At 37.5% G+C, this 23,965-nt stretch overlaps 1 protein-coding gene across 3 annotated transcripts in view; it reads right to left on the bottom strand.

The window, feature by feature from the left end:
• ctnnd2a (catenin (cadherin-associated protein), delta 2a) overlaps positions 1–23,965 on the bottom strand; it is a 246,588-nt gene that overhangs the window by 119,338 nt on the left and 103,285 nt on the right. For all 3 annotated transcript variants that reach the window (XM_039617817.1, XM_039617816.1, XM_039617818.1), the window contains 7 exons: positions 13,583–13,617; positions 12,717–12,821; positions 8,841–9,013; positions 4,641–4,695; positions 3,830–4,034; positions 3,340–3,457; positions 2,298–2,430 (listed from right to left, as the gene is read on the bottom strand). In XM_039617817.1, the coding sequence (XP_039473751.1) occupies positions 2,298–2,430; positions 3,340–3,457; positions 3,830–4,034; positions 4,641–4,695; positions 8,841–9,013; positions 12,717–12,821; positions 13,583–13,617 (824 nt within the window). The remainder of the gene's footprint in view (positions 1–2,297; positions 2,431–3,339; positions 3,458–3,829; positions 4,035–4,640; positions 4,696–8,840; positions 9,014–12,716; positions 12,822–13,582; positions 13,618–23,965) is intronic.

Here is a 23,965-nt window from a genome sequence, read left to right as displayed (position 1 = left end):
GAACTCAAACAGCAAGAGGACAAGGGTGTCAGCATAAGGGAAGAAAAAAGAATAATAGACACTGGAAGAACGGACATTAGAACTGCCGTGGACCCCAGGTAAAATACAGTGAATTTTACGGGGGAGGACTGAAAGACAATATGAGAATATGCATGAAAGAGTACTAATTAGAGTCATGGACACACCCATTAACAGCATGAGTCATCCGAGCTCTTTCGCTTCCTCTAGTGCCTTTCATCTTCGAAGTCTTGGTGAGTTGGTTTTATTTCATTATACATTTACTCTTTGGCTCACAGGGGCCCACTCATGGAAGTACTGACCTCTTTCTTTAAAGAGGAAGAGGAACTTTAAGACAAAAATGACAGGCTGATGTAGAGAGTGAGAGAGAGAGAGATCCCCTCACATGATGTTTTATTCAGTAAAATATTTAAAATGAATAACAACATGCCAAACCCAACTCTGATTCCTTGATGAATTACAGTCCTGCCTGTTTAGTAAAAAATAGAGCAAACTACATTTTACCTACAACAATATAGCAAGGAGCTGCTCATTCATGTGTATATTGTAATTCCACCAAGAATGGTAGTATAGTTCTCAACGGCAGATTTAATATTAAAGACGACTGTTACAACGATTTTTCTGAGAAGTATAAATTAAAAAAATAGAACAAGACTCTATATTGAATTTCCACAGCTTTGCATCTGAGTTTCTAATGTTAACCAGCAACTATTTTCAGTGCCAATAAAGCTCTGCATCTAAACCACACATTATATATTGTATGCTGCATATATTATCCTGCATTGCTACCATGGCAATATTTAGACCCAGTGAACTATATCACACCAGCCCTACATACAAAAAGCACAGACAGTAAACGTCTTTTTTAGGCAATTTCTGTTGTACGCAGCTTAACTCTGGCATAGAGTAGGAGCTGTGAAGCTGCTAAGTACCTCTCCAAACATGCTACTCAGATGAACTCTACTGTGCTTTTCCTAGGAGCACATCATCCACTGTGATAAGCCATTTTCTGAGTAACACTATCTACACACAATTCATGCTTGGTAGAATTTTGAAAATGTGGTAGCTATCAGACCTTACAGGTGAAATAAAACATGGTGCATTGCCAGCATGAATTGCCATTAAATTGTCCTCATGCAATCAACGACAATCTGGTAGTCTATGCGCATGATAGCAAATTGTGTTAATTTTATTTCCCCAGTCCATTCCTGTTCACATCTTTCTTTTCTACTCCATTTAAAGGCTTCAGGAGACATGAAACCTGAGGCAATGCATCAAGATCACAGATGCACCCTCAGGGTAAACCATGAAGGTCATGTTCCTATCACTGTAGCTCTAAGTTTAAAGAACTGATAAATTAAACTTACTCCATGTAGCATGGTTCAATCAATATTCATCTATTTTATATTTTATGTTTCATTTCTTTGATGAAAAAAATCAAAATACACACAGGAAAAAATGTCCATGGCAAAGGATGCTCTAGCAGAGTCACCAAGTCACCTTTTCCTTACTTCACTCACAGTTACAATTAGATTACAAAATGTCCTTTCTGAAGTCAGTAAGAAGAAAGAAACACAGCAGATCAAGAAGAAGATAAACCATTTCCTAGTGTACTGAAAGCAATGTCAATATTTATAGACCTACAGTTGGATCTATAGATATTTGGACACTGGTCTTAGTACATGTAACCCTGGGAAACGCCAAACAGATTGTATCTTAATCTAAATCCATTTGGTACTTTTAAGAACTGGCTGCACTAAGATCAGTGTCCTTCCCTACACCCAGCACATGTGTATTGGAAGACATAATTAGGAATTTTAAGTCATTCTTAAAGCAGGTACACAGCTGGGAGTGAAATAGCTCATAACTCTCAAATATAACTGCTGATAGCTTAGTATATTCATTTTAAAGTTTAAACTTTCTAACGGGCAGCCTCAGAGACACTGATGCCTCCTTTGAAGTATAGCCTGAGATATCAACCACAGCACAGTGATGTGCTTTTTCATAGACCGGCTAATTCAATAGATTTAAACATAGCAATTGACATTTCTAAGAACAGCAGTCTGATGCAATGAAATGTAACAATTAGACTACAAATGCTCCACTGATACGAGATACTACATCAGCAGCACAAACAGACAATCGAAGATACACTGCGAGAGATTTACTTATATCCATAGTACACTTAGTTTAATACGGATTACATATTTTGGAGGGTTTATGTTTTGTGCAAGCACATGAAACTATACACGACAATGCATGAATGTGTCAACCCCCACCTGCCAGACTTCCAGGTCTCTGCAGAGTAGCAGTAGCGTAGAGTTCGTGGGAGATCTTGTACTGGTCAGAAGCGTGATGAGCTGCCAGTCGTTTGGGAGACAGAGTTGCATAGCTCCCTATGCCTGAACTCATCTGCAGAGATGAGAGTTGCTGGATTGAACAGTTAAGAATACTGCGTGTGGCAGCCAAATATGTAACAGCGGACATGGCTCGTGTTTCAGTTTGATTGGTGTGGATAAAAAGTCTTTGTACTGACATGTTTTTAAGTTTACATTGCTAAATTAGTTTTGTTCGAATGCAAAACCTTTGGAAAAGGGTGTATAAATGCAAATGTCCAATCATTTTAGAGTCAAGGATGTAATTTACACAAAAATCTAAATATATAACTAAAAATAATTGCCCTGCAGCTGCCCCGTGTTATTATTTTTGTGACCAAACATCTGGTAGAATGTGAATAATATAATAGTAACACCAGCCATATGGTTTTAATGCACTATATAACTACAGAATGTCATAAAGTTACACTTACAACAAATAACACAACTAACAATTACACATCTGTTCAATCGTTTAGAAAAACATAATCACCACTGTAGAATCAGTTAAACTGTAATGTAAATGTATAACAATAATATAATATGTACAAAATGGATACAATAACTAAATTCCTCCAAGCAATCTGTGATTACAGTCACTGTGAAAGAGGTGAGGAGAAAGCTAACCCAGCTTTAACCTTATGTACATACAATCTGAATATTACACATTCCCACATTCAAATAATAAGTATTTCTATGCATTAGTGTGAGACACCATTCAGTTATATAGCACTTGTCTAAAGTCCTTTCACTTTGCAGAAGTGAATTTATATTCCACTAAGCGCAGTTGCATTAGCATTCATTATAATATTGTATAACCAGTGGTAATTTTAATGGACTTTAAATGTATGCTTCACATAAAAATCTTCTCATTTTATAGTCTATTATCACAAAATACATTTCCTTTCTGCGTGTGTCCACATTGTATAACTGTTGAATGATCTACCTGGTGAAGAGGGGAAGATGTGGAGCTGGCCCCTCCCCCTCCTGCTGTGGAATTAGGTGGAGATGCCACCCTCAGGGGGGAACCGCCCCCTCCTGCTGTTGTCACAGCAACTGTGGTGCTGAAAGACCAATGGGCAAAGTAGCAGCATTTGTTTATACATATATATAGTTTATACATATGTATATATATATATACATATATATATATATGTGTGTGTGTAAAAAAAAAAATTAAACGACTGATTGCTCTTCATGTTTAAGAACAATCATTTGTCATGTGTCATGTACAGGATATGTTTTTATATGCTGGCATAAAGAAGCTGACAATCAACTTGCAAGACTTAAGTTTAACTTTTATATTCTTTTCTGTTTTTTTATTCTAATGCAAAACATCATCATGTGTTTACCTTATTCTCAAGCTATTTTTCAAGCCTTTTCATTATTCTAATACGGACTGTATGTCAGCATTAGCAGGAGTACATGTTCTCTACCTGTATGATTTGGCCAATCGATTAGCAGGAGACTGTTTGGGAGAGGAGGAAGAAGAGGAAGGCAGCCGCTGAGTGGTAGCGTATCCTTGTGCATCAGAGGCTGATCCCAGACGTTGAAGTTTACTGGGGGAACCGGACCCTGAGCCTCCCCCTGCTGACAGAGGGGAACCCTGGGCAGGTAAGGTGGCACTGGAGTAGTAGATACCTTGAAAAAAGAGTGGAGGGAAAACACTTTATTGAACATGTAAATGTTACAGAATGACAGAGAAATGTGATCAGTCTTATAATAATGATGTGAAATAGACTTAAAGTAGGTCTTAAAAAGCAGGAGATTGTGGCTGATAACTTGGTAATATGCCAAAAAAAAAAATTATAATAGCAAAACACTGGCTCAAAGGTCAAAATTTAGATATTACTTTAAGTGCATCAGTGACACTTTACTTAAAAAAGCTGTTTGCATATATACTGTATAATGCTTAGAATTTTAGATTTGCAACATACACAGACATTTGCCTGGATATGAGCACACTGGGTATCATTATCAGTGAGTGATCAATTTTAACAATAAAAAAACAAGACTAAGTGAGGATTGCAAATAAATAACCCATAACTCTGACCACAGATCAAGGATACACTAATAATATGATAAAGCTATTCATACTGCACGTTCTAAAAATATTCTGTTAGTATCATATTTTTGGTTTTTTGGTTGTTGGTCAGTGTCTCCATATGCCATTTGTGCATATCAACTGTATGCCAGGCCTTGTCATATTATTACATGCAAAGAAATTGGAGATGTGATCAGGCTTACCTGACCCCGGCCCAGTTTGTGATTGTTGCTGCTGGGCTGCACGGCTTGATGTCACCTGGTGGGTTGTAAGGGGAGGCAGAGCAACTGAAGATTAGCATGACAGGGAGGTGATTAGTTTGGGAGGATAAACTTGAGAAGAGTTGAAGGGAGAGACGGAGTTAAGAAAATAAATGGGATGAAACGGAATAAAGAGTAGTGTTCATGAAAAAAACTTTTATGCACAATGAGTTCAGTCGAGCCTTTGAGGGTTCTTGAATGAACCTAGGGAGCGCTAGTAATGAAATCCCCACAGAACACAGAGGGACGACAAAAAAGACGCACAGAAGCCGACAACGAAGTCCTCTGAGCTCAGCTGACTGAAATCCTTTCTTGTAAAGCCTTGTCGCACCATCTATTAAAGGTAGAAAAAGTTATGTAGTCAACTGTATAGTCATATTTTATTATCTATGATCCGTTATATTAAAATCCCAATTTTCACAAAAAATTAACAAAACTAAATCTAATATTATAAACTGGTTAATGTTTAACATCTATTTACAAGGCAAACCTACAGCTTGGATGGCAATATGCAGTGAATTCCCAACAGATAAGAAAGGTATGTGAGTCAAAGACAGAATATGAAAAGCCTTTTTACTCCACAACATAGGCTGGCCTATCCATATATATTCCCCTTATTCTCCAGAGACAGTAAAGGGAGCATATGTCAGACCCTGCTGAGCCTTATATAGCCTTGTGTGTAAGTTTGAGCTGTAAAGGTGATTCAGATCCATTATTACTAGACTGACACAGCTTCAGATGTAGAAAGCCATATTATGCAATCATGCAGTTACTGAGTCACCTTGGAGGATTGTCAGTACTGTCTATACAGTAGTTTGGCTCAGACAATCTGAGTAACTGAGTAATATATAGATGCATACCTGATACAAAATGTATATAAATATATATTTACATTTAAATGAAAATGCATTAATTGGCATTAATGTATTCTGCTAGTCCTTAGAATATTTAATGTCTGTTATATTTTACTGAAGAGCAAAAAGACACTAAATTGCATGCAGTTAACACATGATCTGATCATTTGATAACCAGTAGCTCACAATAGCTGAACACACTCGGGAGCTGTGTTTGTATTGAGTTGTGCTGTTTGTATTTGCAGCTGCAAAATTGTGCAGAGAAACAAAACAAAACAAACAAAAAAGCCCACTTGCTTTCTCAGCATATCTACCACAAATAAATGTAGCAGCATGCACCAGCATACAATCTCCCTTTTGTTTCCAGTGGCTGTCTGGGTCTCTGGTTATTTTTCTGCTTTGTGATAAGGGCGTGTATCTATTGAGGACAACGGCACTGGTTCCAGAATGCTAGGTTTGAAAAGAGGTTGTGAAATTTACAGTATAATTTGCTGGAGGGATCTTAGAAAAAAAAATACCTGATGTACAGTTTATGGAAGAAAACAGGCAGGAAAGCAAGCAGGTGACACACACAGAGTGAAAGAACGTATAATTGGTAAAATGAGGATTGCACTCTGCAGTAGTTTGTATCAACATGTGTCTTTCTACATATTACTGGATAAATGTGGAATGCCATAATTTTTTGGGGGGAAAAAAACCTCCATCTCGAGTTGCAGGTTTACTATTTAAACTTAGTAGATGAGTTGTCCACAGTTGTACAACTGCTCAAAATGGGTCTTCCAGTATTTCAAATGTAGAGTGTTGGAGCACTGGATCTCTGTCAAGCTCACAGCACTTCACAGGGAGTCAACCTACAGCACTCAAAAAATGGGCCCCCCCCCCACCTAATATTTATTAACTCCTTCTAAAACACACAATATTTGTCATTCATCATAGAAAAAAACTGGTATTGTGAATTCTCAATCCAAATAACAAATGTCTCTAAAATTGAAGATTTGGTGGTTTAAATAAATATATAAATATAATGTTGTGTTTATTTGTAAATATTAAAGAATATTGAATTCTACCACTGTATTTGATGTACCATCCCTAAATATTTTGTACCTCTACAGCTTTCCAGGGATAAATTACTAAAAGTACTGTAGAGGTCCTTTGTGTTAGTTTAGTAGATTATGAAACCAAGTGAATGACTTAAAGCTTATGAGACGAAGGGAAGAGCTCCTGTTAATGGTGGCTAATAGACTGTGTTCAACATTACAGATGTGCTACAATGAACAAGATGGAAAGTGAGGCCTAAAGAGTGTGGGAATGAGTAAATAAATCAATGGGTGAATAAATAATGAGTAAAAGATGAATTGCTGGCTGAGGTAACAAACAGATAGAAAGCCTGACACACACTACGAGGGAGAGCACTTTCTCGATCTCACTCTGTGTCATCTTGCAGTGCTGCTCTTTTTCTCCTCCAGTAAAACATTGGGATGTTTGAGGTGCCATGTATCCATGAATTATTAAAACCTGGCCTCTCAGGGTTATAAATATCCTACAAAAAGAGCAGCAACATGCTAGACCTTTTACTTTCTCTCCCTCCTTCAGATAGTCACCATGCATCCATGTAAAGGAATGCAACCCCTGCGTGCACACACACATACCCAAGTGCACACGAATGGAAAAAGATCAACAAAAACATACATGTACTACCCATGCATGCAAGCTGCACCTGCCTATCTAGCAGCACTGGCATGCATAAAGCTATTCATGAGCAGCAAGCTCTGTTGACAGCACTAGCCCCATTACACTGACAAGCCAAAAACATCAGAGGGGAGGATACACACACAGAGAGATACACACTCGCTCACATGGACAGAGATGGTGAGCAGAGAGGACAGGGAAGGAAGATGAGAGGAGGGGAAAAGAGGACAGGGAACACTGTAGAAAGAGTAAACATTCCTTTTTCCTAATCTGTCCATCCATCTACATCCCAGCCTATCAGTGTTTCTCTCTGTCTTTTCCTCCTGTTTCTTATTTATTAAGGCAAGGCATCTAAGCTTTATCTGAAACTAGCTTTGGTGTGACTGCAGGGGATGTGAATAAATATATTTACAAAAAACGATAACACTTCCTACATCATTTTCTTTCAAAAGACACATGAACATAAAATAACAAACCACAGAAATGCATGTGAAAACTGACAGAGCAGAAAGCAAATACCAGTTTACATTTAGTACAAAATTCTGCGCAAAGACTCAGAAACATACCAAAAGCCATTCACGACTATTGTCAAATAATTATCTAGTTTAAAATGATTCATTTAAACTATTTGATCTCATTTTGTATTCATAATTATCTATCATAAATGGAAGATTTATACCAGACGCTGGCTGCTTCACTGATTAACCAGATCAGTGGGTTTCTGTTTCATACAACATGTGTGTGTGTGTGTGTTTGCAGTAATACTTAATACTGATATGTTAAGAATATGGAAATTCAAAATAATTGGCAGCTGCAGGCTAGAAAGTAATTTGATAGATTTTCTCTCTATCAGCACACTGCTGTGGTTAATGTCTTTGTATCCATGTAGCTTTATTTTAAGTCTTTATAAACAAGACACTTGCAGAGATTTCTCTGTGTGTATTTAATTGTACCCTAATTTGGGTCTGTGAGCATTTCATAACTTGTTTTCTTCTAAACAACTTGCCTATGTCTATCATCACCTTCACACTAGAGACAAAATGCAATGGGCAGCTTGAAAAGGCAGGACTGGACTAAAGCACTTCAGCAGGGCTAATGAAATAGGATTCTGTACAAATATGCACTTCTACCCTGATCAAATAGACTCAGTTATGGTGTCAAACAAATTCACATTTGCTAAGAGCACTGAGAGCCAGAGTTACATGTAGCTGGATAAGCGCTATGCAACACAGTGCCTAAAAAAAGCCAGTAGAGGAAAATGAAGGGCAATGTTCGCAGAGTCTCTGAAAGAAAAAATCGGAGCGATAAGAAATCCGAAGACCAGCATCTCTCAACACTAGAAGTACTTATAAGTTTGCATAAGAAAATGGTTTTAATGCAGCTTTACTTATAAACTGAGGAAAATGCACTTCAAATTAGCCACCATCAAAGCCAAAATCCTTACTAAAATTTTGTGAACGCCAGCCTCCTAGACAAATGGAAAGTTTCTCACGACACACACTGTGGTTTGCACAGATAGCCAGTGACAGAATTGCTCTTGGTTTTGTTCTCATCAACACTTGCATGCTCAATATTCTCTTTGTTCGGAAGTATTTCCCACCTGGTTGTAGCTGTGCACAGCTCCTCCAACTTGCCCGCTGCGCTGAGGAGTTGCTGCAGAGATGCTGTCGCTTAGGGCGAGGGTCTGGTTGCTATGGTAGCTGGCAGAGTACTGGAGCGAAGCCTCCGGGGTGGAGTTGAGCTGCAAGGAACTCTGGGAAAGAAGAGCCGGTCCTACCAATTGAGACAGAGGTGGCGTATGGTTGTATAGAAAGGGGGTTGAGTTGAGTTTGTGACAGAGCAAGTGAGAGCGTGAGAGAGACAGATTAAGAGTGAGAAAGAGAGGGGGTGTGAAATAGGGAAAAGAGAGAGAGAGAGAGCAAGCAGCAATTTAGAGCAGATAGTGCAGCAGTGCAGCACTCCGTGAGTTGGAGATAGCATACATAATTTATTAGCAGAGGAAGACCGAAACAGAGGAACAGAAAGAACTGGAGGAGAAGGAGGAGGAGCAGGGAGATAGAGAGGATGAGAGGAGGAGGAGGAGGAGGGCTGAAAAGAAAAAAGTTGTAATAGACGGAACACCTAACATCTTAAACAATACCTCCCGAAACATGTTCATTTTTTATTTTGTATTGTTGGCTTAAAAAAAAAAACTTTACTCAAGGTGGACCATGATGGTCTGGTCTAGAATTAATTAACAAACATTATTTTATTTTTCCAGTAGTTAACTGAGCTTTGAAAAACAATGAAATTTGGCTTCAAACACCTAAAATGCCAATCCATCTTCCAAAGGGTTAAAACAAGAGACTATGTCGACCACAATGACTTTTGTTACACACACAAATTCACCGTCTGATTCAGAGCATCACTACTTCAACCACCTGATGAAGTCGCTGCTGTGTCATCAGATAATAATCCCTTCTCTCTGATTCCGATGCTGTGCACATAAAGCCGATATTGATCCAAGCTAAGAACATCATAAGGCAGTTTTTTAGATGGACTATCTTCTTAAATGTCTATGAAATGATGTGGTGAACCAAAAGGAATGATTACAAGCCACAAGCCAGTCGGCGGCGAGTGCGTAGTAATGTAGGTTTCCATATATGTATTTACGTGTGCTCTATTAAGAAGTAATTAGGGTCCTCACATATTCATGATATGGCAAATAAATAATTCATTAAGATGCTTAACATTCATTAAGTTCATAACATGTATATCATGCCACTGTAGGTTAGAGATGCCAGACATTGCTTAGTTGCTGCTTAGCTGATCTGCATCTGTGCCCGAGCTGGCAGAGGTAATATTAAACAAATTTTTAAATGCAAATAAATATCCAGTATGCACATTAATACTGTATCTTAGTGTATATAAACATATCCAATCTTTTTTTTAAAAAAACAGCCCCATTGAACCAGCATATACATATTATGAAATCATCCCATCAACATATAGAAGTAAGTAAAGATTCTGATGAACAGGGTTAAAGAATGTGGGGATTTCTTTCTGTTTCTCTCTCCCAATTTCAAAAGTTGAACCATCATAGATATGTCCTAATAAAGTCTACAATAAGTGTCTTCCCCTGAGCTTACTGACTCGTTAGTTTCTTTTCTCACTTTAAAGAACAATGGCCCGTTATTCTTCTTCTCCTATATCTATTTGCTTGCTCACTCCATCTCTCTTGCTCGCCCTCTTCTCCCTGAATCCTTCCCTCCCTGTGAGCCTCTGTGCTGTGAACCAAGATCAACTCCTCTGCTTCTCGCCTTCACAAAAGACTTGCCTTTTCTCATCTTGATTCATCCCTCGCTTTTTATGAATTATTAAACAGCACTTTGTGTTACGCAGACTGAGTGGGAGCTCCCAAACTCATCATCCCTCAGCCTTGGTGTTTGTTACATCGTGTGTGTTACGTGACAAAAAAATGCATATGGTTGTTTCTATGTTCAAACATGTGTTGCGAAATGTGTTTTTGCTGGATGGTCAGAAGACAGCAAAGTTGACAGATTATGAAGTAGCTAATAAGGGTGTATTAAGGGTGGGGTAAGCTTGTACACATGTGATATTAAATGTGCAAATGCCTAATATGAGTGAGTGTGTATAGTAGCATATGCATGTGTGAGTAACAGTGGTTGTAGGGATCTAAATTCTTTCCTGTCAGTATTGACTCGCGTCTCTTTTTTGATATGGAAATATAAGTTCGACTGTTCTGATATAAATATTTCAAAAGCTCAGTCAAATTATGAGCAGCGTATTCTTACTGCAGTCTATGAAATACTCACTCATGCACACCTGACATACCCACAAAAGGGTCATTAAGGATTTTAAGAATGCTGGATTTAAAATCACAGTAAAAACCTGAACATTACTTCTTTTTTTTTAAGAATTAGCACGTCTGTGTACAGTTACTTATGAGTTGTGTTGCTCTGTGCTGACACTTGTGTTCACCGACAAAAAACCTGTTTAGTAGAACCTTCTGTTGAAGACAGCGACATTTCACTACAGTACGTATTTGCTGCTTAGCTATTTGCAGCACTCTCTTTTGGGAAAAATCACACACACCCATTGAAAGCTATCTACAGCCACGTTGTTAAGCTTGTGGTAGAAGCCCATTCGCAAAATGGTAAAAACAGCTGGGTGTGGGACACCCATAACAAGAGTGCTCACAATGAGAGAGCCATCTATTTGGACAAAGACTCGGGCACTACTAATGATCTGGCATGTCTTGTAGCTGTTCAGCATATGCTTAAACAGATAATCAATATCATATCAAAGCAAACCAGCAATTATAGTAAATATACCAAATATAACTTATCATGTCCAACTTTTGGTCACACATGCCTCTTTGTGTGGATGTGTGTGTGTGTGTGTGTGTGTGCAAAACATTACACTGTTGTTCCACACTACCTAGCCCACTCTATCAGTTCCAGAAACCACATGCATTGCAAGATGTAACATGTAAGGCGACACACAGAAATTCACTGTGTATCACCCCTCACAGTGTGAGTTCTAAAATGCCATCCATTACTGCAATATCAACTATCAAAAAGGTCAGCAGGCAATAAGTGAAATGGGAATGCACTGTTCCAAAACCAATGACCTGCAAAGAAAATGCCAAGCACATTTAGCATGACCTTATACACAGGCTGCCTCTCAATCATTGTTTGAATTTCTTTATCAGAATCCAAGGTCCACAGGCATTTGGGACAGTTCTTTGTAAAAATTAAGAGAGCAATATGCTGCGTGTGTTCCTTAAATTGACTTAAAACGATTTGCTTTAGAGCAAATAATCAATGAGGATGTCCTTGAATGCCAAACTGCAGATATAATTTTAGAAAATGTATTTTTCATTGCATTTCAACTCAAAAATCTGGAATAAAGCTCAAGTTGTTTGCTGTGAGCAGAGGTCATAGCTGTAATCATAGCTAAAATTAAATCTTAACAATAGGATTTGTGGCAATTATTCCACTTATCCAATGGGTGAGGGATAATTTTCCTCCTTTAATAAACAACAGTTAACAAGCATTGGCTACCATTATGCTCACATATTTAAATTAACTACTGCTGCACTCTGTGAAGACTATCGTCACTTTTTAAGCACTGACTGTAAAAAGCACTTAATAAATGTGTTGTTTTGAAACAGTAACATGAATTTTGTCAGGATTAGATTAGATTTTGATCAAGTACTTGTTCAAATTTTTAAAAATAAATCTGTGTGTAATATGAAAAATTGAACCTGAAATGATATTTTGTATGCATTTTTATACTCTTAGACTGAAATTATATTTTGTTTGAGTGACATTTCTGCTAGAGTTGACTCTTGACTATAGCATAAAATGGACTAAAATAAGTATAATTTAAACAGACACCAAATATTTGAAACTATTTCCCCCTCACACACATGCACACATACACACACAATGATGCTGGCAAGTATACTTACGTTCTCCACTGTCTAGTATTCCTGATTCCTGAAGGGAACGAATGCAGGAATCCACCAACTCCAGACCTGTTGTCAGCTCATCCTCAATATCTTTCTGTCCATCAGCTGTGGGAGAGAAAAATGATGAGGGGCACATACAGGCGCAAAGACTGTGAGAAAGAGAGAGGTACAGGAAAGAGAGTATGAAGCAGAGAGATGAGATCTTTCTGGGCAGTAACCCCAATCCTTTCCTCTCACAGTGTGTAAAGCCTTACGCATTGTGACTTGGTTATGAGCCGTGGGACATTTTGATTATATGCTGGTAAAGGGCCCTGATAAGTCTGCCCTGGGAGCTGCCTAGCTGGAAATGAAGTTGCTGTTGTAAAAGTGAATTTGATGCACTGGTAAGTATGTGTAAGTGCATCTGGGAATATGTATGGTATTGTGTGTAGTGAAAATGTTTGATTTTACTTATTTATGTTTTTTAAAAATATGGGGTAACACTGACCTCCAGGGCTAGCTGTGGGTTAAAAAGATGATACATGTTTGCAGATGTGACTTCACAGATCTTTAGTATCCTGCAATAATCTATTTAGCTATCACAACTACCCCATGTCAATGATTTTGACTATAGCATACATGATTCCTCTAAAAAAGCCTCAAAAACAAAACGTTTCATGGATGTCTGAGATGTCAGTCAAATTTAATTATATAGCACATTTAAAACAACAACTGCTGACCAAAGCGTTGGACATTTAAAATAATCAAAAGAGATTAAAACAGTAAATGAGGGTGACAAAATTTAAGAAAAGAAGCATAAAATGAGAAGATTTGAGTGAGAAATAACAAAAAATAACGTGTCTGCAAAAACCTTCACATTGAATTACCTCGAGAGTTCCAGCGAAATTGCTCGTCTGAAGAACTGTAAGAGAAAGGATGTGGTTACTACGACGAATACAAAGGACAATAGAAAAAAAGAGGAAAGTTTTAGTTAAGAGCAGATTCTTAAATTGATGGCACTTTTTCAATTTTTCAATAAAGCAAGAAAACAAGAAGAAGAAAAAAAAACATGAGATGAGAAGAAGAGAAGTGCCACAGGTCACTTTAGCTCAACCTTAGACTCACCGTTCATTTGCACTGAACAGAGAATCTCTTTATCAAAGATGTGTCCCATTGTCCTACCCTCTTAGTGTATTTAGTCTGCGTTCCTATGTTTTACCTCTCTTAAACCAAAATGATACCAGTGTCAGTTCTGTTTTTGTTCCTTTTGTGAGCTCACATTTTACCAACTTTTAAAAATGCATCACATAGAGGGAGATCGAGGAAATTAGAACGGAAAGAGTTTTGGTGGACAAAATCTACGGGCTGAGAAGCAAATCATCATCTTTTTCCCACTTTTTGGTAAATTTTGATAGGGGAACACAAAAACAACTCTAGAGAACTAGAAAACTTGTGTGTTGATGTAAAATTGTCTTTGTTTCTTCTTTTATTTTTCATCATAGCCTTGTTTGTCTGGAACCTAGCGTTTGCTATTTCTTGTTGGATTTATTTGTGTGTTATGGTTTGATCTCATGTGTACTGAAGCTTTTGCTGAAATAAACTACTTTTTAAAACTTATCCTTAAGTCACACTTTGAGTTCTGCATTGATTGGTTCACTCTTTATTTCCAGATGGTGTTTTAGGTACACATACAATGAAATAATAATTATTGCTATATTTAATTTTAGTTTTTGTGCCACCTCCCCCTGCCTCTACTCACTGTTATTGCTTGCTCAAAGGAAATTGTTGGATTTATATTGGAAGGTATTGCGATGTGAAGAGCTGTGAGATGACTGTTGTTGTGAACTGATTATTTTATTTTAAGGTTTTTATCAAAGTTCATGTACACCCACACACACACATTTGCACATGTACAAACTACAGGCAAGACTTTTTTCTATACTCCTGATGAATGTCAATGGATGGCTGATTAATGGGAGGCTGAACAGAGGGAAAAACAGAACAGAAGAGCAAAAAAGAAACTTAGAGACGAGTATTGAGCCACCTTCTTTGTGATCAATACAGAATGAGACAGACTAGCTGATAGCTATAGACGCTTCCATCTAACTTCATCTACACGATTAGGCTGGTTTTCTGGGCTTGCTGTCTTCTATTTATACTATTTCATATTCCATGGTGATGAGTTTGTATGCACAAAAGAACAAGAATGGATAAGTGGCAGATTTTAATGGTTATCCACAAACTGGTATTTTCCTAAATAGCAAAGACTCATTGTAATGCTGTAGTTAAAGCAATTTAAAGCACAGCAGCCTATATCCCTGTACTCTAATACATACAATGCGCAAATATAATGGAGCAATACTGGAACACTTCAGAGAATTTGGAGGGGCCTGGGATTCAACAGCCAACCAGAAACTCCATCTTTAATACAAACATACAGGTAAGCATCTTAAATAAAGGTTCGCGAAGAAGAGAAATATAAACGTGTGCTACTTTGTTACTTTTTGAAACCAGCTGGACTGTTAAATACAATCTGGCCAGCTGCTACCCCAGCAGCACTTCAAGAAGGGATGCTGGCAAGACAGCTGATTCTCAAGCGTGGCGACCATTCAAAAGGTCAGTTTTGGCTTGGACTCAACGGCTGGATGCTTCAGTAGACATTATGACCTACTGTCCTCTCAATTCTGGTGTAAATCTTTGAGTTAGACTCTAGAAAGTTTACTTTTATTTCAGTAACAAAATGCTGCAATCAAAGCAACGTGCTTTGCAGAAGTAGGTCATAGAAGGGTTTGCACACTGAAAGGTCAGTGGCCATACCGACTTCTTTGTTCCCCGTGTGATAATAAAAAATGTGTGATGAAATTCAAAAGTTCACTTAACTTACTGCTCAATAATTCTCCAGCTAACATTTACTTTGAGTTATTTAAGTAAGGTGAAAAAAAAGACTTCAGGTCATAGGATTAAATACCTGAGTCAGAAGCAAAGATCATAAAAGTCAAATTATACACGAACGGCCGTGCATTTAAAGATATATTAAGAATGATTGCATTTTAAAAGAAAATGTAAATGTTATTAATATATTCTATTGAGTTCTATTGTGCTTAGAGCGCTGTGCTTTCATGTGCATCAGTAACATATAACAGAGTAACCACAGCAACACTCAGTTCTCCAGTGGAGTCGGTTACAGAGAAAGAAAGCGAGAGAAAACGAAAACTAGGCATACGACACTCAGAGAGACTGGGGAGAGAGATGTATTAAGCACAGCATTATTCCACAACATTGCACCCTCTTGCTTGCAATGCCACAACACAACGCCCAGCGATTCACTACGCCACTCTTAGCAGCCACACAGCTTAAATCAACACGCAGCATCCTCTACCCTTCCCAGTGAACTCCAAAGCATGCATGCATGCATGTCACTTAGTGGTAGCTGAAAAGTGCCGTTTTCACCTAGTGTCAAGATATATGCATCTATGCATCCTACACTACTGTGTGAAACTGAAATATTGAAAGTCAAACAGCTAATGAATTCAAACAATACATGAAAAATTTGGTATAGAAGCAGTACTGGGACAGAAATACATTTCTGTTGGCAAATCAAAGTTCAAAATCTGAGTATAATCTACTTAATATTGTTCTTTCAAGTGCCCTTTGGAACGACTGAGGAGAATTCGTATAAAGTGAGGTAAAAATCTACAGTAACAAAAACACGCTATGCATCTTGTAAATGTGTTATGGGACAGGAATCCCACAAAAATCATCCCCGATGATGTCATTAGTCCACTGCTTACATTACTGAACAGCAGCATTACTCTGAAAGAGTTACACTGCCACACAAGGTTCTTCACAAATCTTCCAGCTGCCTCCCTTCACAGATAGTAGCACTTAAGAACACTTGTCCATCGTGATAAGGCTGTCAGTGATGATGTATGTATGCATCCTCCGCAAACGCGTTTCTGCTTTCACATATTTAACCCCCTAACGCCTAGTTTGTCATATTTGATACATACAGTTTTTGTGAGTTTTTGAGAATTACACGATCAGTGTTATTTTTTTCCACCTGAAAAACCTAAATAAATTGCACAATACATTTTTAAGCAATTAAAAAACGCACATGTAGCAATGATCTACAGTTAAAACATGCCCCTGTTTCAAATTTTAACACATACACGTACACAGTCATTTACATGCATAAACACCAACACACTGATAAAAACAACACCTATACATACACAAGGTGTCAAACTCATACCAACTAGCTTTAGTTGGTATTTAGCTAAAAATGGTGAATGTCGCTGATAATTAGTTTCCTGTTATGATGGAATAAATGGCAGGGTTGACAAGCTATTTCATTACTGCCAGAGCAGCATCTAATGGACTGTAATGTCCTACCTGATCTTTTCTTGTGCCACAGCAGGATATAAGCCTAAACACATCCTGCCTTTTTGGAAAATACCGTTTTTACAGGCATAAATCCATATCTCATTATTTTTTGCTTTTCTTAGGGACCCAGGGTGGCCAATTAATGGCTATTTCTAATTATTTCATTTCAAGGATTTGTGAAAAAAAATTGCGGTCTTTTTAGTACAAAGTGGTACTTGGCCTACAGCATGCACAGTTGCCTGAAAAATAATTTTACTTTTAAAACGTTATCATAAATAATAAAATTTTAAAAAGCTGATTCGGTTTGAGAGAAGAACATCCTATACCTTAACGTTGGACAGACTGTCAAGGACTGAGAACAATTAAGAAGTCAGAGAAGGACAGACTGATGAATGACAATGAGTCTTTATGACCTGACCTCCATGAAGATGTGCAATGAGGTCAGGAGTCAAGGTCAGCCATAGCATGGCTGGAAACTCTGAGGGAATCATCATGCACAAAGTTAGTTGAGGAAGAATGGTGAATAAATTTAGTTTTTTATTTTTAATCACTTTGTTTTTGAATATTTTTTTTTAAATGTTTCTCACTGAGTGGTGTTTATCAGAGCTGAAATAAATCTGAATGCAGACTCATTCAAGCAAAACAAGGGAGACGATGGTCAATGGAAAACAGCCAAGTCTCGTTAATTTCCTTTTTTTCCCATTATGCTCAAATTCTGATAACAAGCTTGAAATGAGGTTCAGTTATTGCATTTTCCCATAAAATATGTACAGTATATAAACAGGCATGTATATGAACAAAAACAAAAACTGACATGAGCTAAGCTTGAATGTCTATTATTAAATTCCGGTTCTTTGGATTCTTAGGGCCAAGAAAGACACAGGGCTCAAAGTGGTCTTTTAACTTTAAAAATGATCTTTATTTTACATATCCGGATATGGAGACCTGAACACACGAACACACAAGCTCAGGTCTGGAGCACAAACAGAAGCCTAGGTATTTATATACTTGCTCTACGTCACATACACTTTAAGTTTCGATCAAACAGCCTAGTTGGTTTCACTTTCTGGTCCTATGCTCTGCAAAAGCCTGCAGTTTCCTCTCAGCACTTTTTAGCACAGAGTGTACTCAGAGTTAAGCCTTTCTTATATAATGTAATATAATCAGCATATAAGCATTTAAGATTGTAAATTTAAACCTCAACACTATCTGCCTTTATTTCGAGATGGATGCTGATTACTGGGTAACGTTTTGATTTAAAGGACGAAATTATTATTGCAGTTTACTGGTATCCTGTGCATATACATGTATGTGTTAAAGGCACTCTAAATTCCACATACTCAATCAACGAGAGCAAAATTTTTATTTTGAGAGACAGCTCAAGGACATTCTAATCGTTTGGATGCGGGGCTATTTGGGAACTGCATGTCATTTAAATAATTTGTCAACTTTCAGCATTTTTATTTTCGGAGATTTTTGTTAAAAATCTGTGATTGCTAAATCAAGCCTGAAAGAAATGTAACACTAATGCTGATAAACAATCACTGCACACTGCACATCTCATTAACCACACATTCAAACTAGGAATCTAGTGGTTAATGGGTTTTTCTGTTTGCAGTTCACTGTGGGGAGTGCAAGAGACTGTACATGCATTTTATATCAACTTTCATTTACTATACATAGTATATATCTACTGTACTATAGCACTAAGTATGCAGAATCAATGGCTACTAAAGGAAGGAGGTGGGAAGAAACAAAATACAAATATGTTTTCACTGTACTACTTGAGTATTTATTATTTTGATGTTTTACTTTTACTCCCTACATTTTAACACAAATGTCTACACTTTGTGCTCTTTACACTTTCAAAACAGGCCCATTACTTTAGGATTAACACATTTGAGGGAAACTTTTATTTTCCAGCACTAAACGCCTTCAAACATCAAACCAATCTGAGCCTAAATGGAGGGAACAATAGCACATAACACACTACTAAACAGATACGGCAATCCTATTGGTCTATCCATCACCTGGGTTTATCACATACAAAGGGATGATAGGGGTAAATATATATAATTTATGCATCAGTTATACGCTATATTCAGGAGATAAAGTGGGCCGGAACGATCTGAAACTGCGTTTTTGTTGCAGATGTCCGTAAGTTATGGTTTCAGTACTTCAGCTTCTTGTTAATGCTGCAGAAGAGAAGCAAGCATGAAAGGAATAATGTTTTTTTAGTGGTAGGTAATTTCAAATGCAACATTTCTAACAGCTCAACAAATATTGGCAAACACACAGTTTGTCAGTGTGTCTGCTAGCTGAAGGTACTGCCTTATTTCCCAGGCAAAGAAAATTTGAGGTGAAGGGGAGGAAGGCGAGAAAGAAGCGACGTTTTATTTAAAGGTAAAGACAGTTTAGTGGCATTTCATAAACTGGAAATTTAAAGTTTCCATGCAATGCCCTTATTTTTAAATCAGATACCAGCTCTGCATATAATGCAAAGTTATGTTTTTTCATAGTCTGATTTGTCCTGCAAAACAAACTGAGGTATAGTACATTCAAAGGTTGAATGAAAATATTGAATGACATGAATGTTGAATGATAAAGTGGTGAGCTGGCCATACCTGCACTGTTGCACGGAGGCTGTGATGTTTATGGTCAGAGGTAGGTTACATTAGGTATAGCAGAGATTAATTTAAATTTAAGCTGATGATGCTTAGATTCATTCACTGAATTCCACCTTTATACCAGCTTTATACAGTCTAGTATAAAAACACCTTACCGTCAGTGTAGGGGATGGAAATCAGCCAAGACAGTTCATGAAACATCTGCTTACTTTTTGTTGAATTCAGTTGTGTAAATCCACAGAGAAATAATAAACCTGAGAGCAGCAGCCTGTACACAATGAAAATCTACTGGAGCCCACAATAGAAATTATTGTGAGACTCTTCCACATGCTGAGTGACAACAACAGATCTAACAGTTTAGGTATGGAAGCAAAGAAAAAAAGTTTGGATTTCAATGTTTTAATGTTGAAAATAACATTAGTATCACTGTTATGATACTAATGTAGGATCAAGCACTTCTTCCTGCTCTTTTTTGAGCATAGCATTTGAGTAGTTATATACAGACTATTAAAATGTGGGGTAATGTCAACTTTTACTCTTTTAAATATTAATGTATAAACGTCCTTTCAATTTATTCATGTACATGAAACTGAAAGAGTTCAGAGGCACTTTCTGAAATCAGCTTCTCATCTAATTTGCACTTGCTTAGCAGAACCCTTATTTGTGAAATATTTCCCGTAGGTTTTAGCCAACTGTTCACAAGCAACCAACAAAAAACTGTGTCAAACAGTCACACCTCAGGGCAGTTCGATTACATGTAGGGAACGCATAGGCTTCCGCCCACAGACCACACTGTTTACAGTTTGAACAACTTCAAATCTAGACTTAAATCTCAAGACTAATCCCTGACTTACTGGTTAGTGCAAAACCAGAACCCTACATATGGTGAGATAGTTTCACAGGATCGCTGATTTTGCTCACTTTAAATGTGGAACTTGCTTGGAAACCATTTTATTGTGTCTCTAGATCTATTTCTTACATAGATATCATTGCTATCCAGAGGTGGTTGTCATAACAACGTTGTTGTACAGCATCATCAGCATGACTATGTGACACCATAAGGGTAATCTGTCAGTCAAGGCAGACGAGTGGGCTTTCATGCTCAGCACTGGATGTGGGGATGAGGAGTCTGTTTGGATAGAGGGTGTGTGTGTGTGTGTGTGTGTGTGTGTGTGTGTGTGTGTGTGTGTGTGTGTGTGTGTGTGTGTGTGTGTGTGTGTCAGAAAGGTGAACATATTTAAAAAAGCCTTTGTGCTGGAGTGGGTGAAATAACATTGTGCAGCAAATAAAATCAACATAAAATTGCACCATATGCAAAACTCTTATACAAAAACATGTCAAAACACTCAAGCTGAAAAGCAGAATAGGTTTTTGTTTATATGGACACATATATGGCTCATCTATTTTCACTATATGCAGGTATCTATACTGTATGCGTGTTTCTGTGCGCGCATGAAAGTACACGTGAAAGTTCTCTGATACTCTATTCAGAAAGCAGTCTATTGTGCTCACAACAAAGCTGAAGACAAACTTTTGTGGCTATGACAGCTGAATGACAGTTCAACAGAGGGGCTGGAAGAGAATTGTCTAGTCAAAGTGTTCTGAAATAACTTTTAATGCCTGACTACTGACAGCTGCAACAAAACCCCTATTCCTACCAAAAAACAAAGAAAACAATGCACGATGGAATTGACAACTCCAATAAAGGTTTTTCAACTCTCTGCAGCTTTCTCCTCTCCCACTCACCCACTTTCCAGTCCTACACATTCACATGTGGATATCTAGCCTACAAGCATGCAAGTCTATGTATCTCAGTGTACTGCATCAGTATTTCACGTGTTGTCGAGGTTCAGTCGTTGTGTTTAAAAAAGCCGATTCCTCCACATTGTGCAGTCATAATTCATAACACCCACCTCAAATATATGTGTCTCACATGTGTATCTGAGCATCTGTATGCATATATAGCCACACTTGTGTGTGCATATGCATCTGAACATAGACAAAATGTGACTTTCCACTATGAGCAACACCTGCTGGTTATACTATTTCAATTCAGGAACATCTGCTGTGTGAGTCTAAATCACCAAGCTATTATAGTTATTATGATAGGTGGGCTATCACCATTTTGCACCGGTACAGATAATGACAGAATACCTCTATGCATAATTCACCAGGGATGGGTGGCCTGACATTGGGTGTGCCCTGTATTATTGCGCTCCACACAGACAGGAGCTGTCTAATATTTATATTCATCTAACAAGGCTCACTGCAGCAAGACTGTTATGACTTGTTATTGAAGAAGAGGTTAAGAGCTCAACTTCAGACAATATGGAGTAAGTTTTGGTTGGCAGTAAATTTAAAAAGAAAAAAAGTTGTGGTATTAATGCATGTCATGTTAGCACAGTCAAAAAAATTAAGATCTGATGCATGTTTATTTTTAAAGAACACTTACTTTAAAATTTCAGTAAAAGAAAATACTTTATCTCAGAGTAGGTTTGTGGTATTCGCACAAACTACTTTTTATGCCGTGTTTGCAGTCTACTCTGTAGGCCATATGGAGCCCCAAGAGACATATAAGAGAAAACTATACATATGCATGCATACAGCAGACAGTATAAAACATAAACTGCACAAAGTACAGCATCAGTTTATGAGCTGGAGAAACATCGACCATAGCCGAAATATAAACTAGTGATTTTCTGAATGCACTAACCAGTCGAAACGTTTGAAAAAAAAAAAAATCAGTTAACCCCGAGACGTTTAAGAGAGAGACATAACACTCAAAGTTGAGAAACCTCAACAGAACATGACAGCAAAAATGAAATGCCTGTGTCATCAATCAGTAGTCAACTCAGGAAGGATGCAAGCCAATAATGTTGCTGCACCCATGCATGTGCAAATCATGTTGTTGCACCAATGCATGTGCATAGCTAGGCAGCTGGTAGTCATAGTTACATGTTATTTTAGTACAGCTGTACTATTTTTTCAGCTTAATAATGCCATAATTTTGAATTATATTTTTTCTGTATATGCAATTCTTAGTGGCAACTGTAATTAAAGTAGACGTGTTACAAAAATATCTATAGGTGATGAGACTTCTAAACAGACTTTGGTTTTCCCCAACACTGCTTAGCACAGCCCCAAAATATAATGAGTATGAGGAATATCATTCTATAATCGTTCCACAATTTGTTAATACGTTTTTTTGCAAACTGGTGAACTTGAGTCTGAGAAACTCTGCCTCTCTCTTTTCATACCCTCATATTACTGACCTGTTGCCAGTTAACCTAATGAGTAGCAACCACTTACTTTTCCCACCTTTTGGTGTCCCCATCACAACTTTTTTGAGACATGCTGCTGCCATCAAATTCAAAATGAACTAATATTTTTCATGAAACAGTAAAATATCTGAGTTTAAACCAACAGTATGTTTTCTGTGTTTTGTTGTAAAAATACTGAAGTTGTATTTCTTGCACTGTCCGAAGGTTTACTGTGAATTAAGGAATCATTGTTTTATCACAAATAACATCACCCTTATGCTAACATTTTAAATTATTACATTATTTTTCCTTCCAGCCGTCCCCTACAGAAAACATGACATACAACCTGCTTGGCCAGCTCCTATTAGAACTGTTGCACTAATTAACTTTACAGGAGGTTAGCAACAATTACTCAAACTGTGTAACTGCAAACACCACAGATGCTTGAACCTGATGGAATACAAGCAGTGACAAGCTTCTTGAGATCTCCTCCACTTAATGCCTCTTAACAACAGGGTGACCTGTCCAGAAATCCAATTGTTGGCATTTAGCTGCAGCGTGTCTACTGCAAGTGATGCACTGGCAGAAGGAGCCTCCCTGACCACACTGGTGGCTCAAATGGTTTTGTGCTGCCACATCAGCTCAGGTCAACAAACACCTAGCAATCAGACAATTATGTAACTTAGCATTACGTGAATTAGTAACAAGAATCTAATAATTTTTTTCTTAATTTTTTAATCTTATCTTACATTATTTAATAGAGGGCCGAGTGAAAACATTACTGCTCAACACAGTAGACCATACAACCAGCCGATTCTTTCTCATATATTTTAACTGCATTATGGTGTAGACGTTCTCTACTTTACATTGTTAAACAGAGGTTGAATTTTCTATCTCAGAAGGTCACAGTATGAACTGTATGCAACAGTTACAGTGTGATATAAAACAAAAAGGACAATTTAACTAAACCATTAGGAATATTAATTGGAAGATATGCACT

This window comes from Oreochromis aureus, linkage group 9 (genome assembly GCF_013358895.1).
Source record: "Oreochromis aureus strain Israel breed Guangdong linkage group 9, ZZ_aureus, whole genome shotgun sequence".
Classification (NCBI taxonomy): domain Eukaryota; kingdom Metazoa; phylum Chordata; class Actinopteri; order Cichliformes; family Cichlidae; genus Oreochromis; species Oreochromis aureus.
Note: the sequence above shows the minus strand (reverse complement) of the source record. Positions and strands in the feature narration are given on the sequence as shown.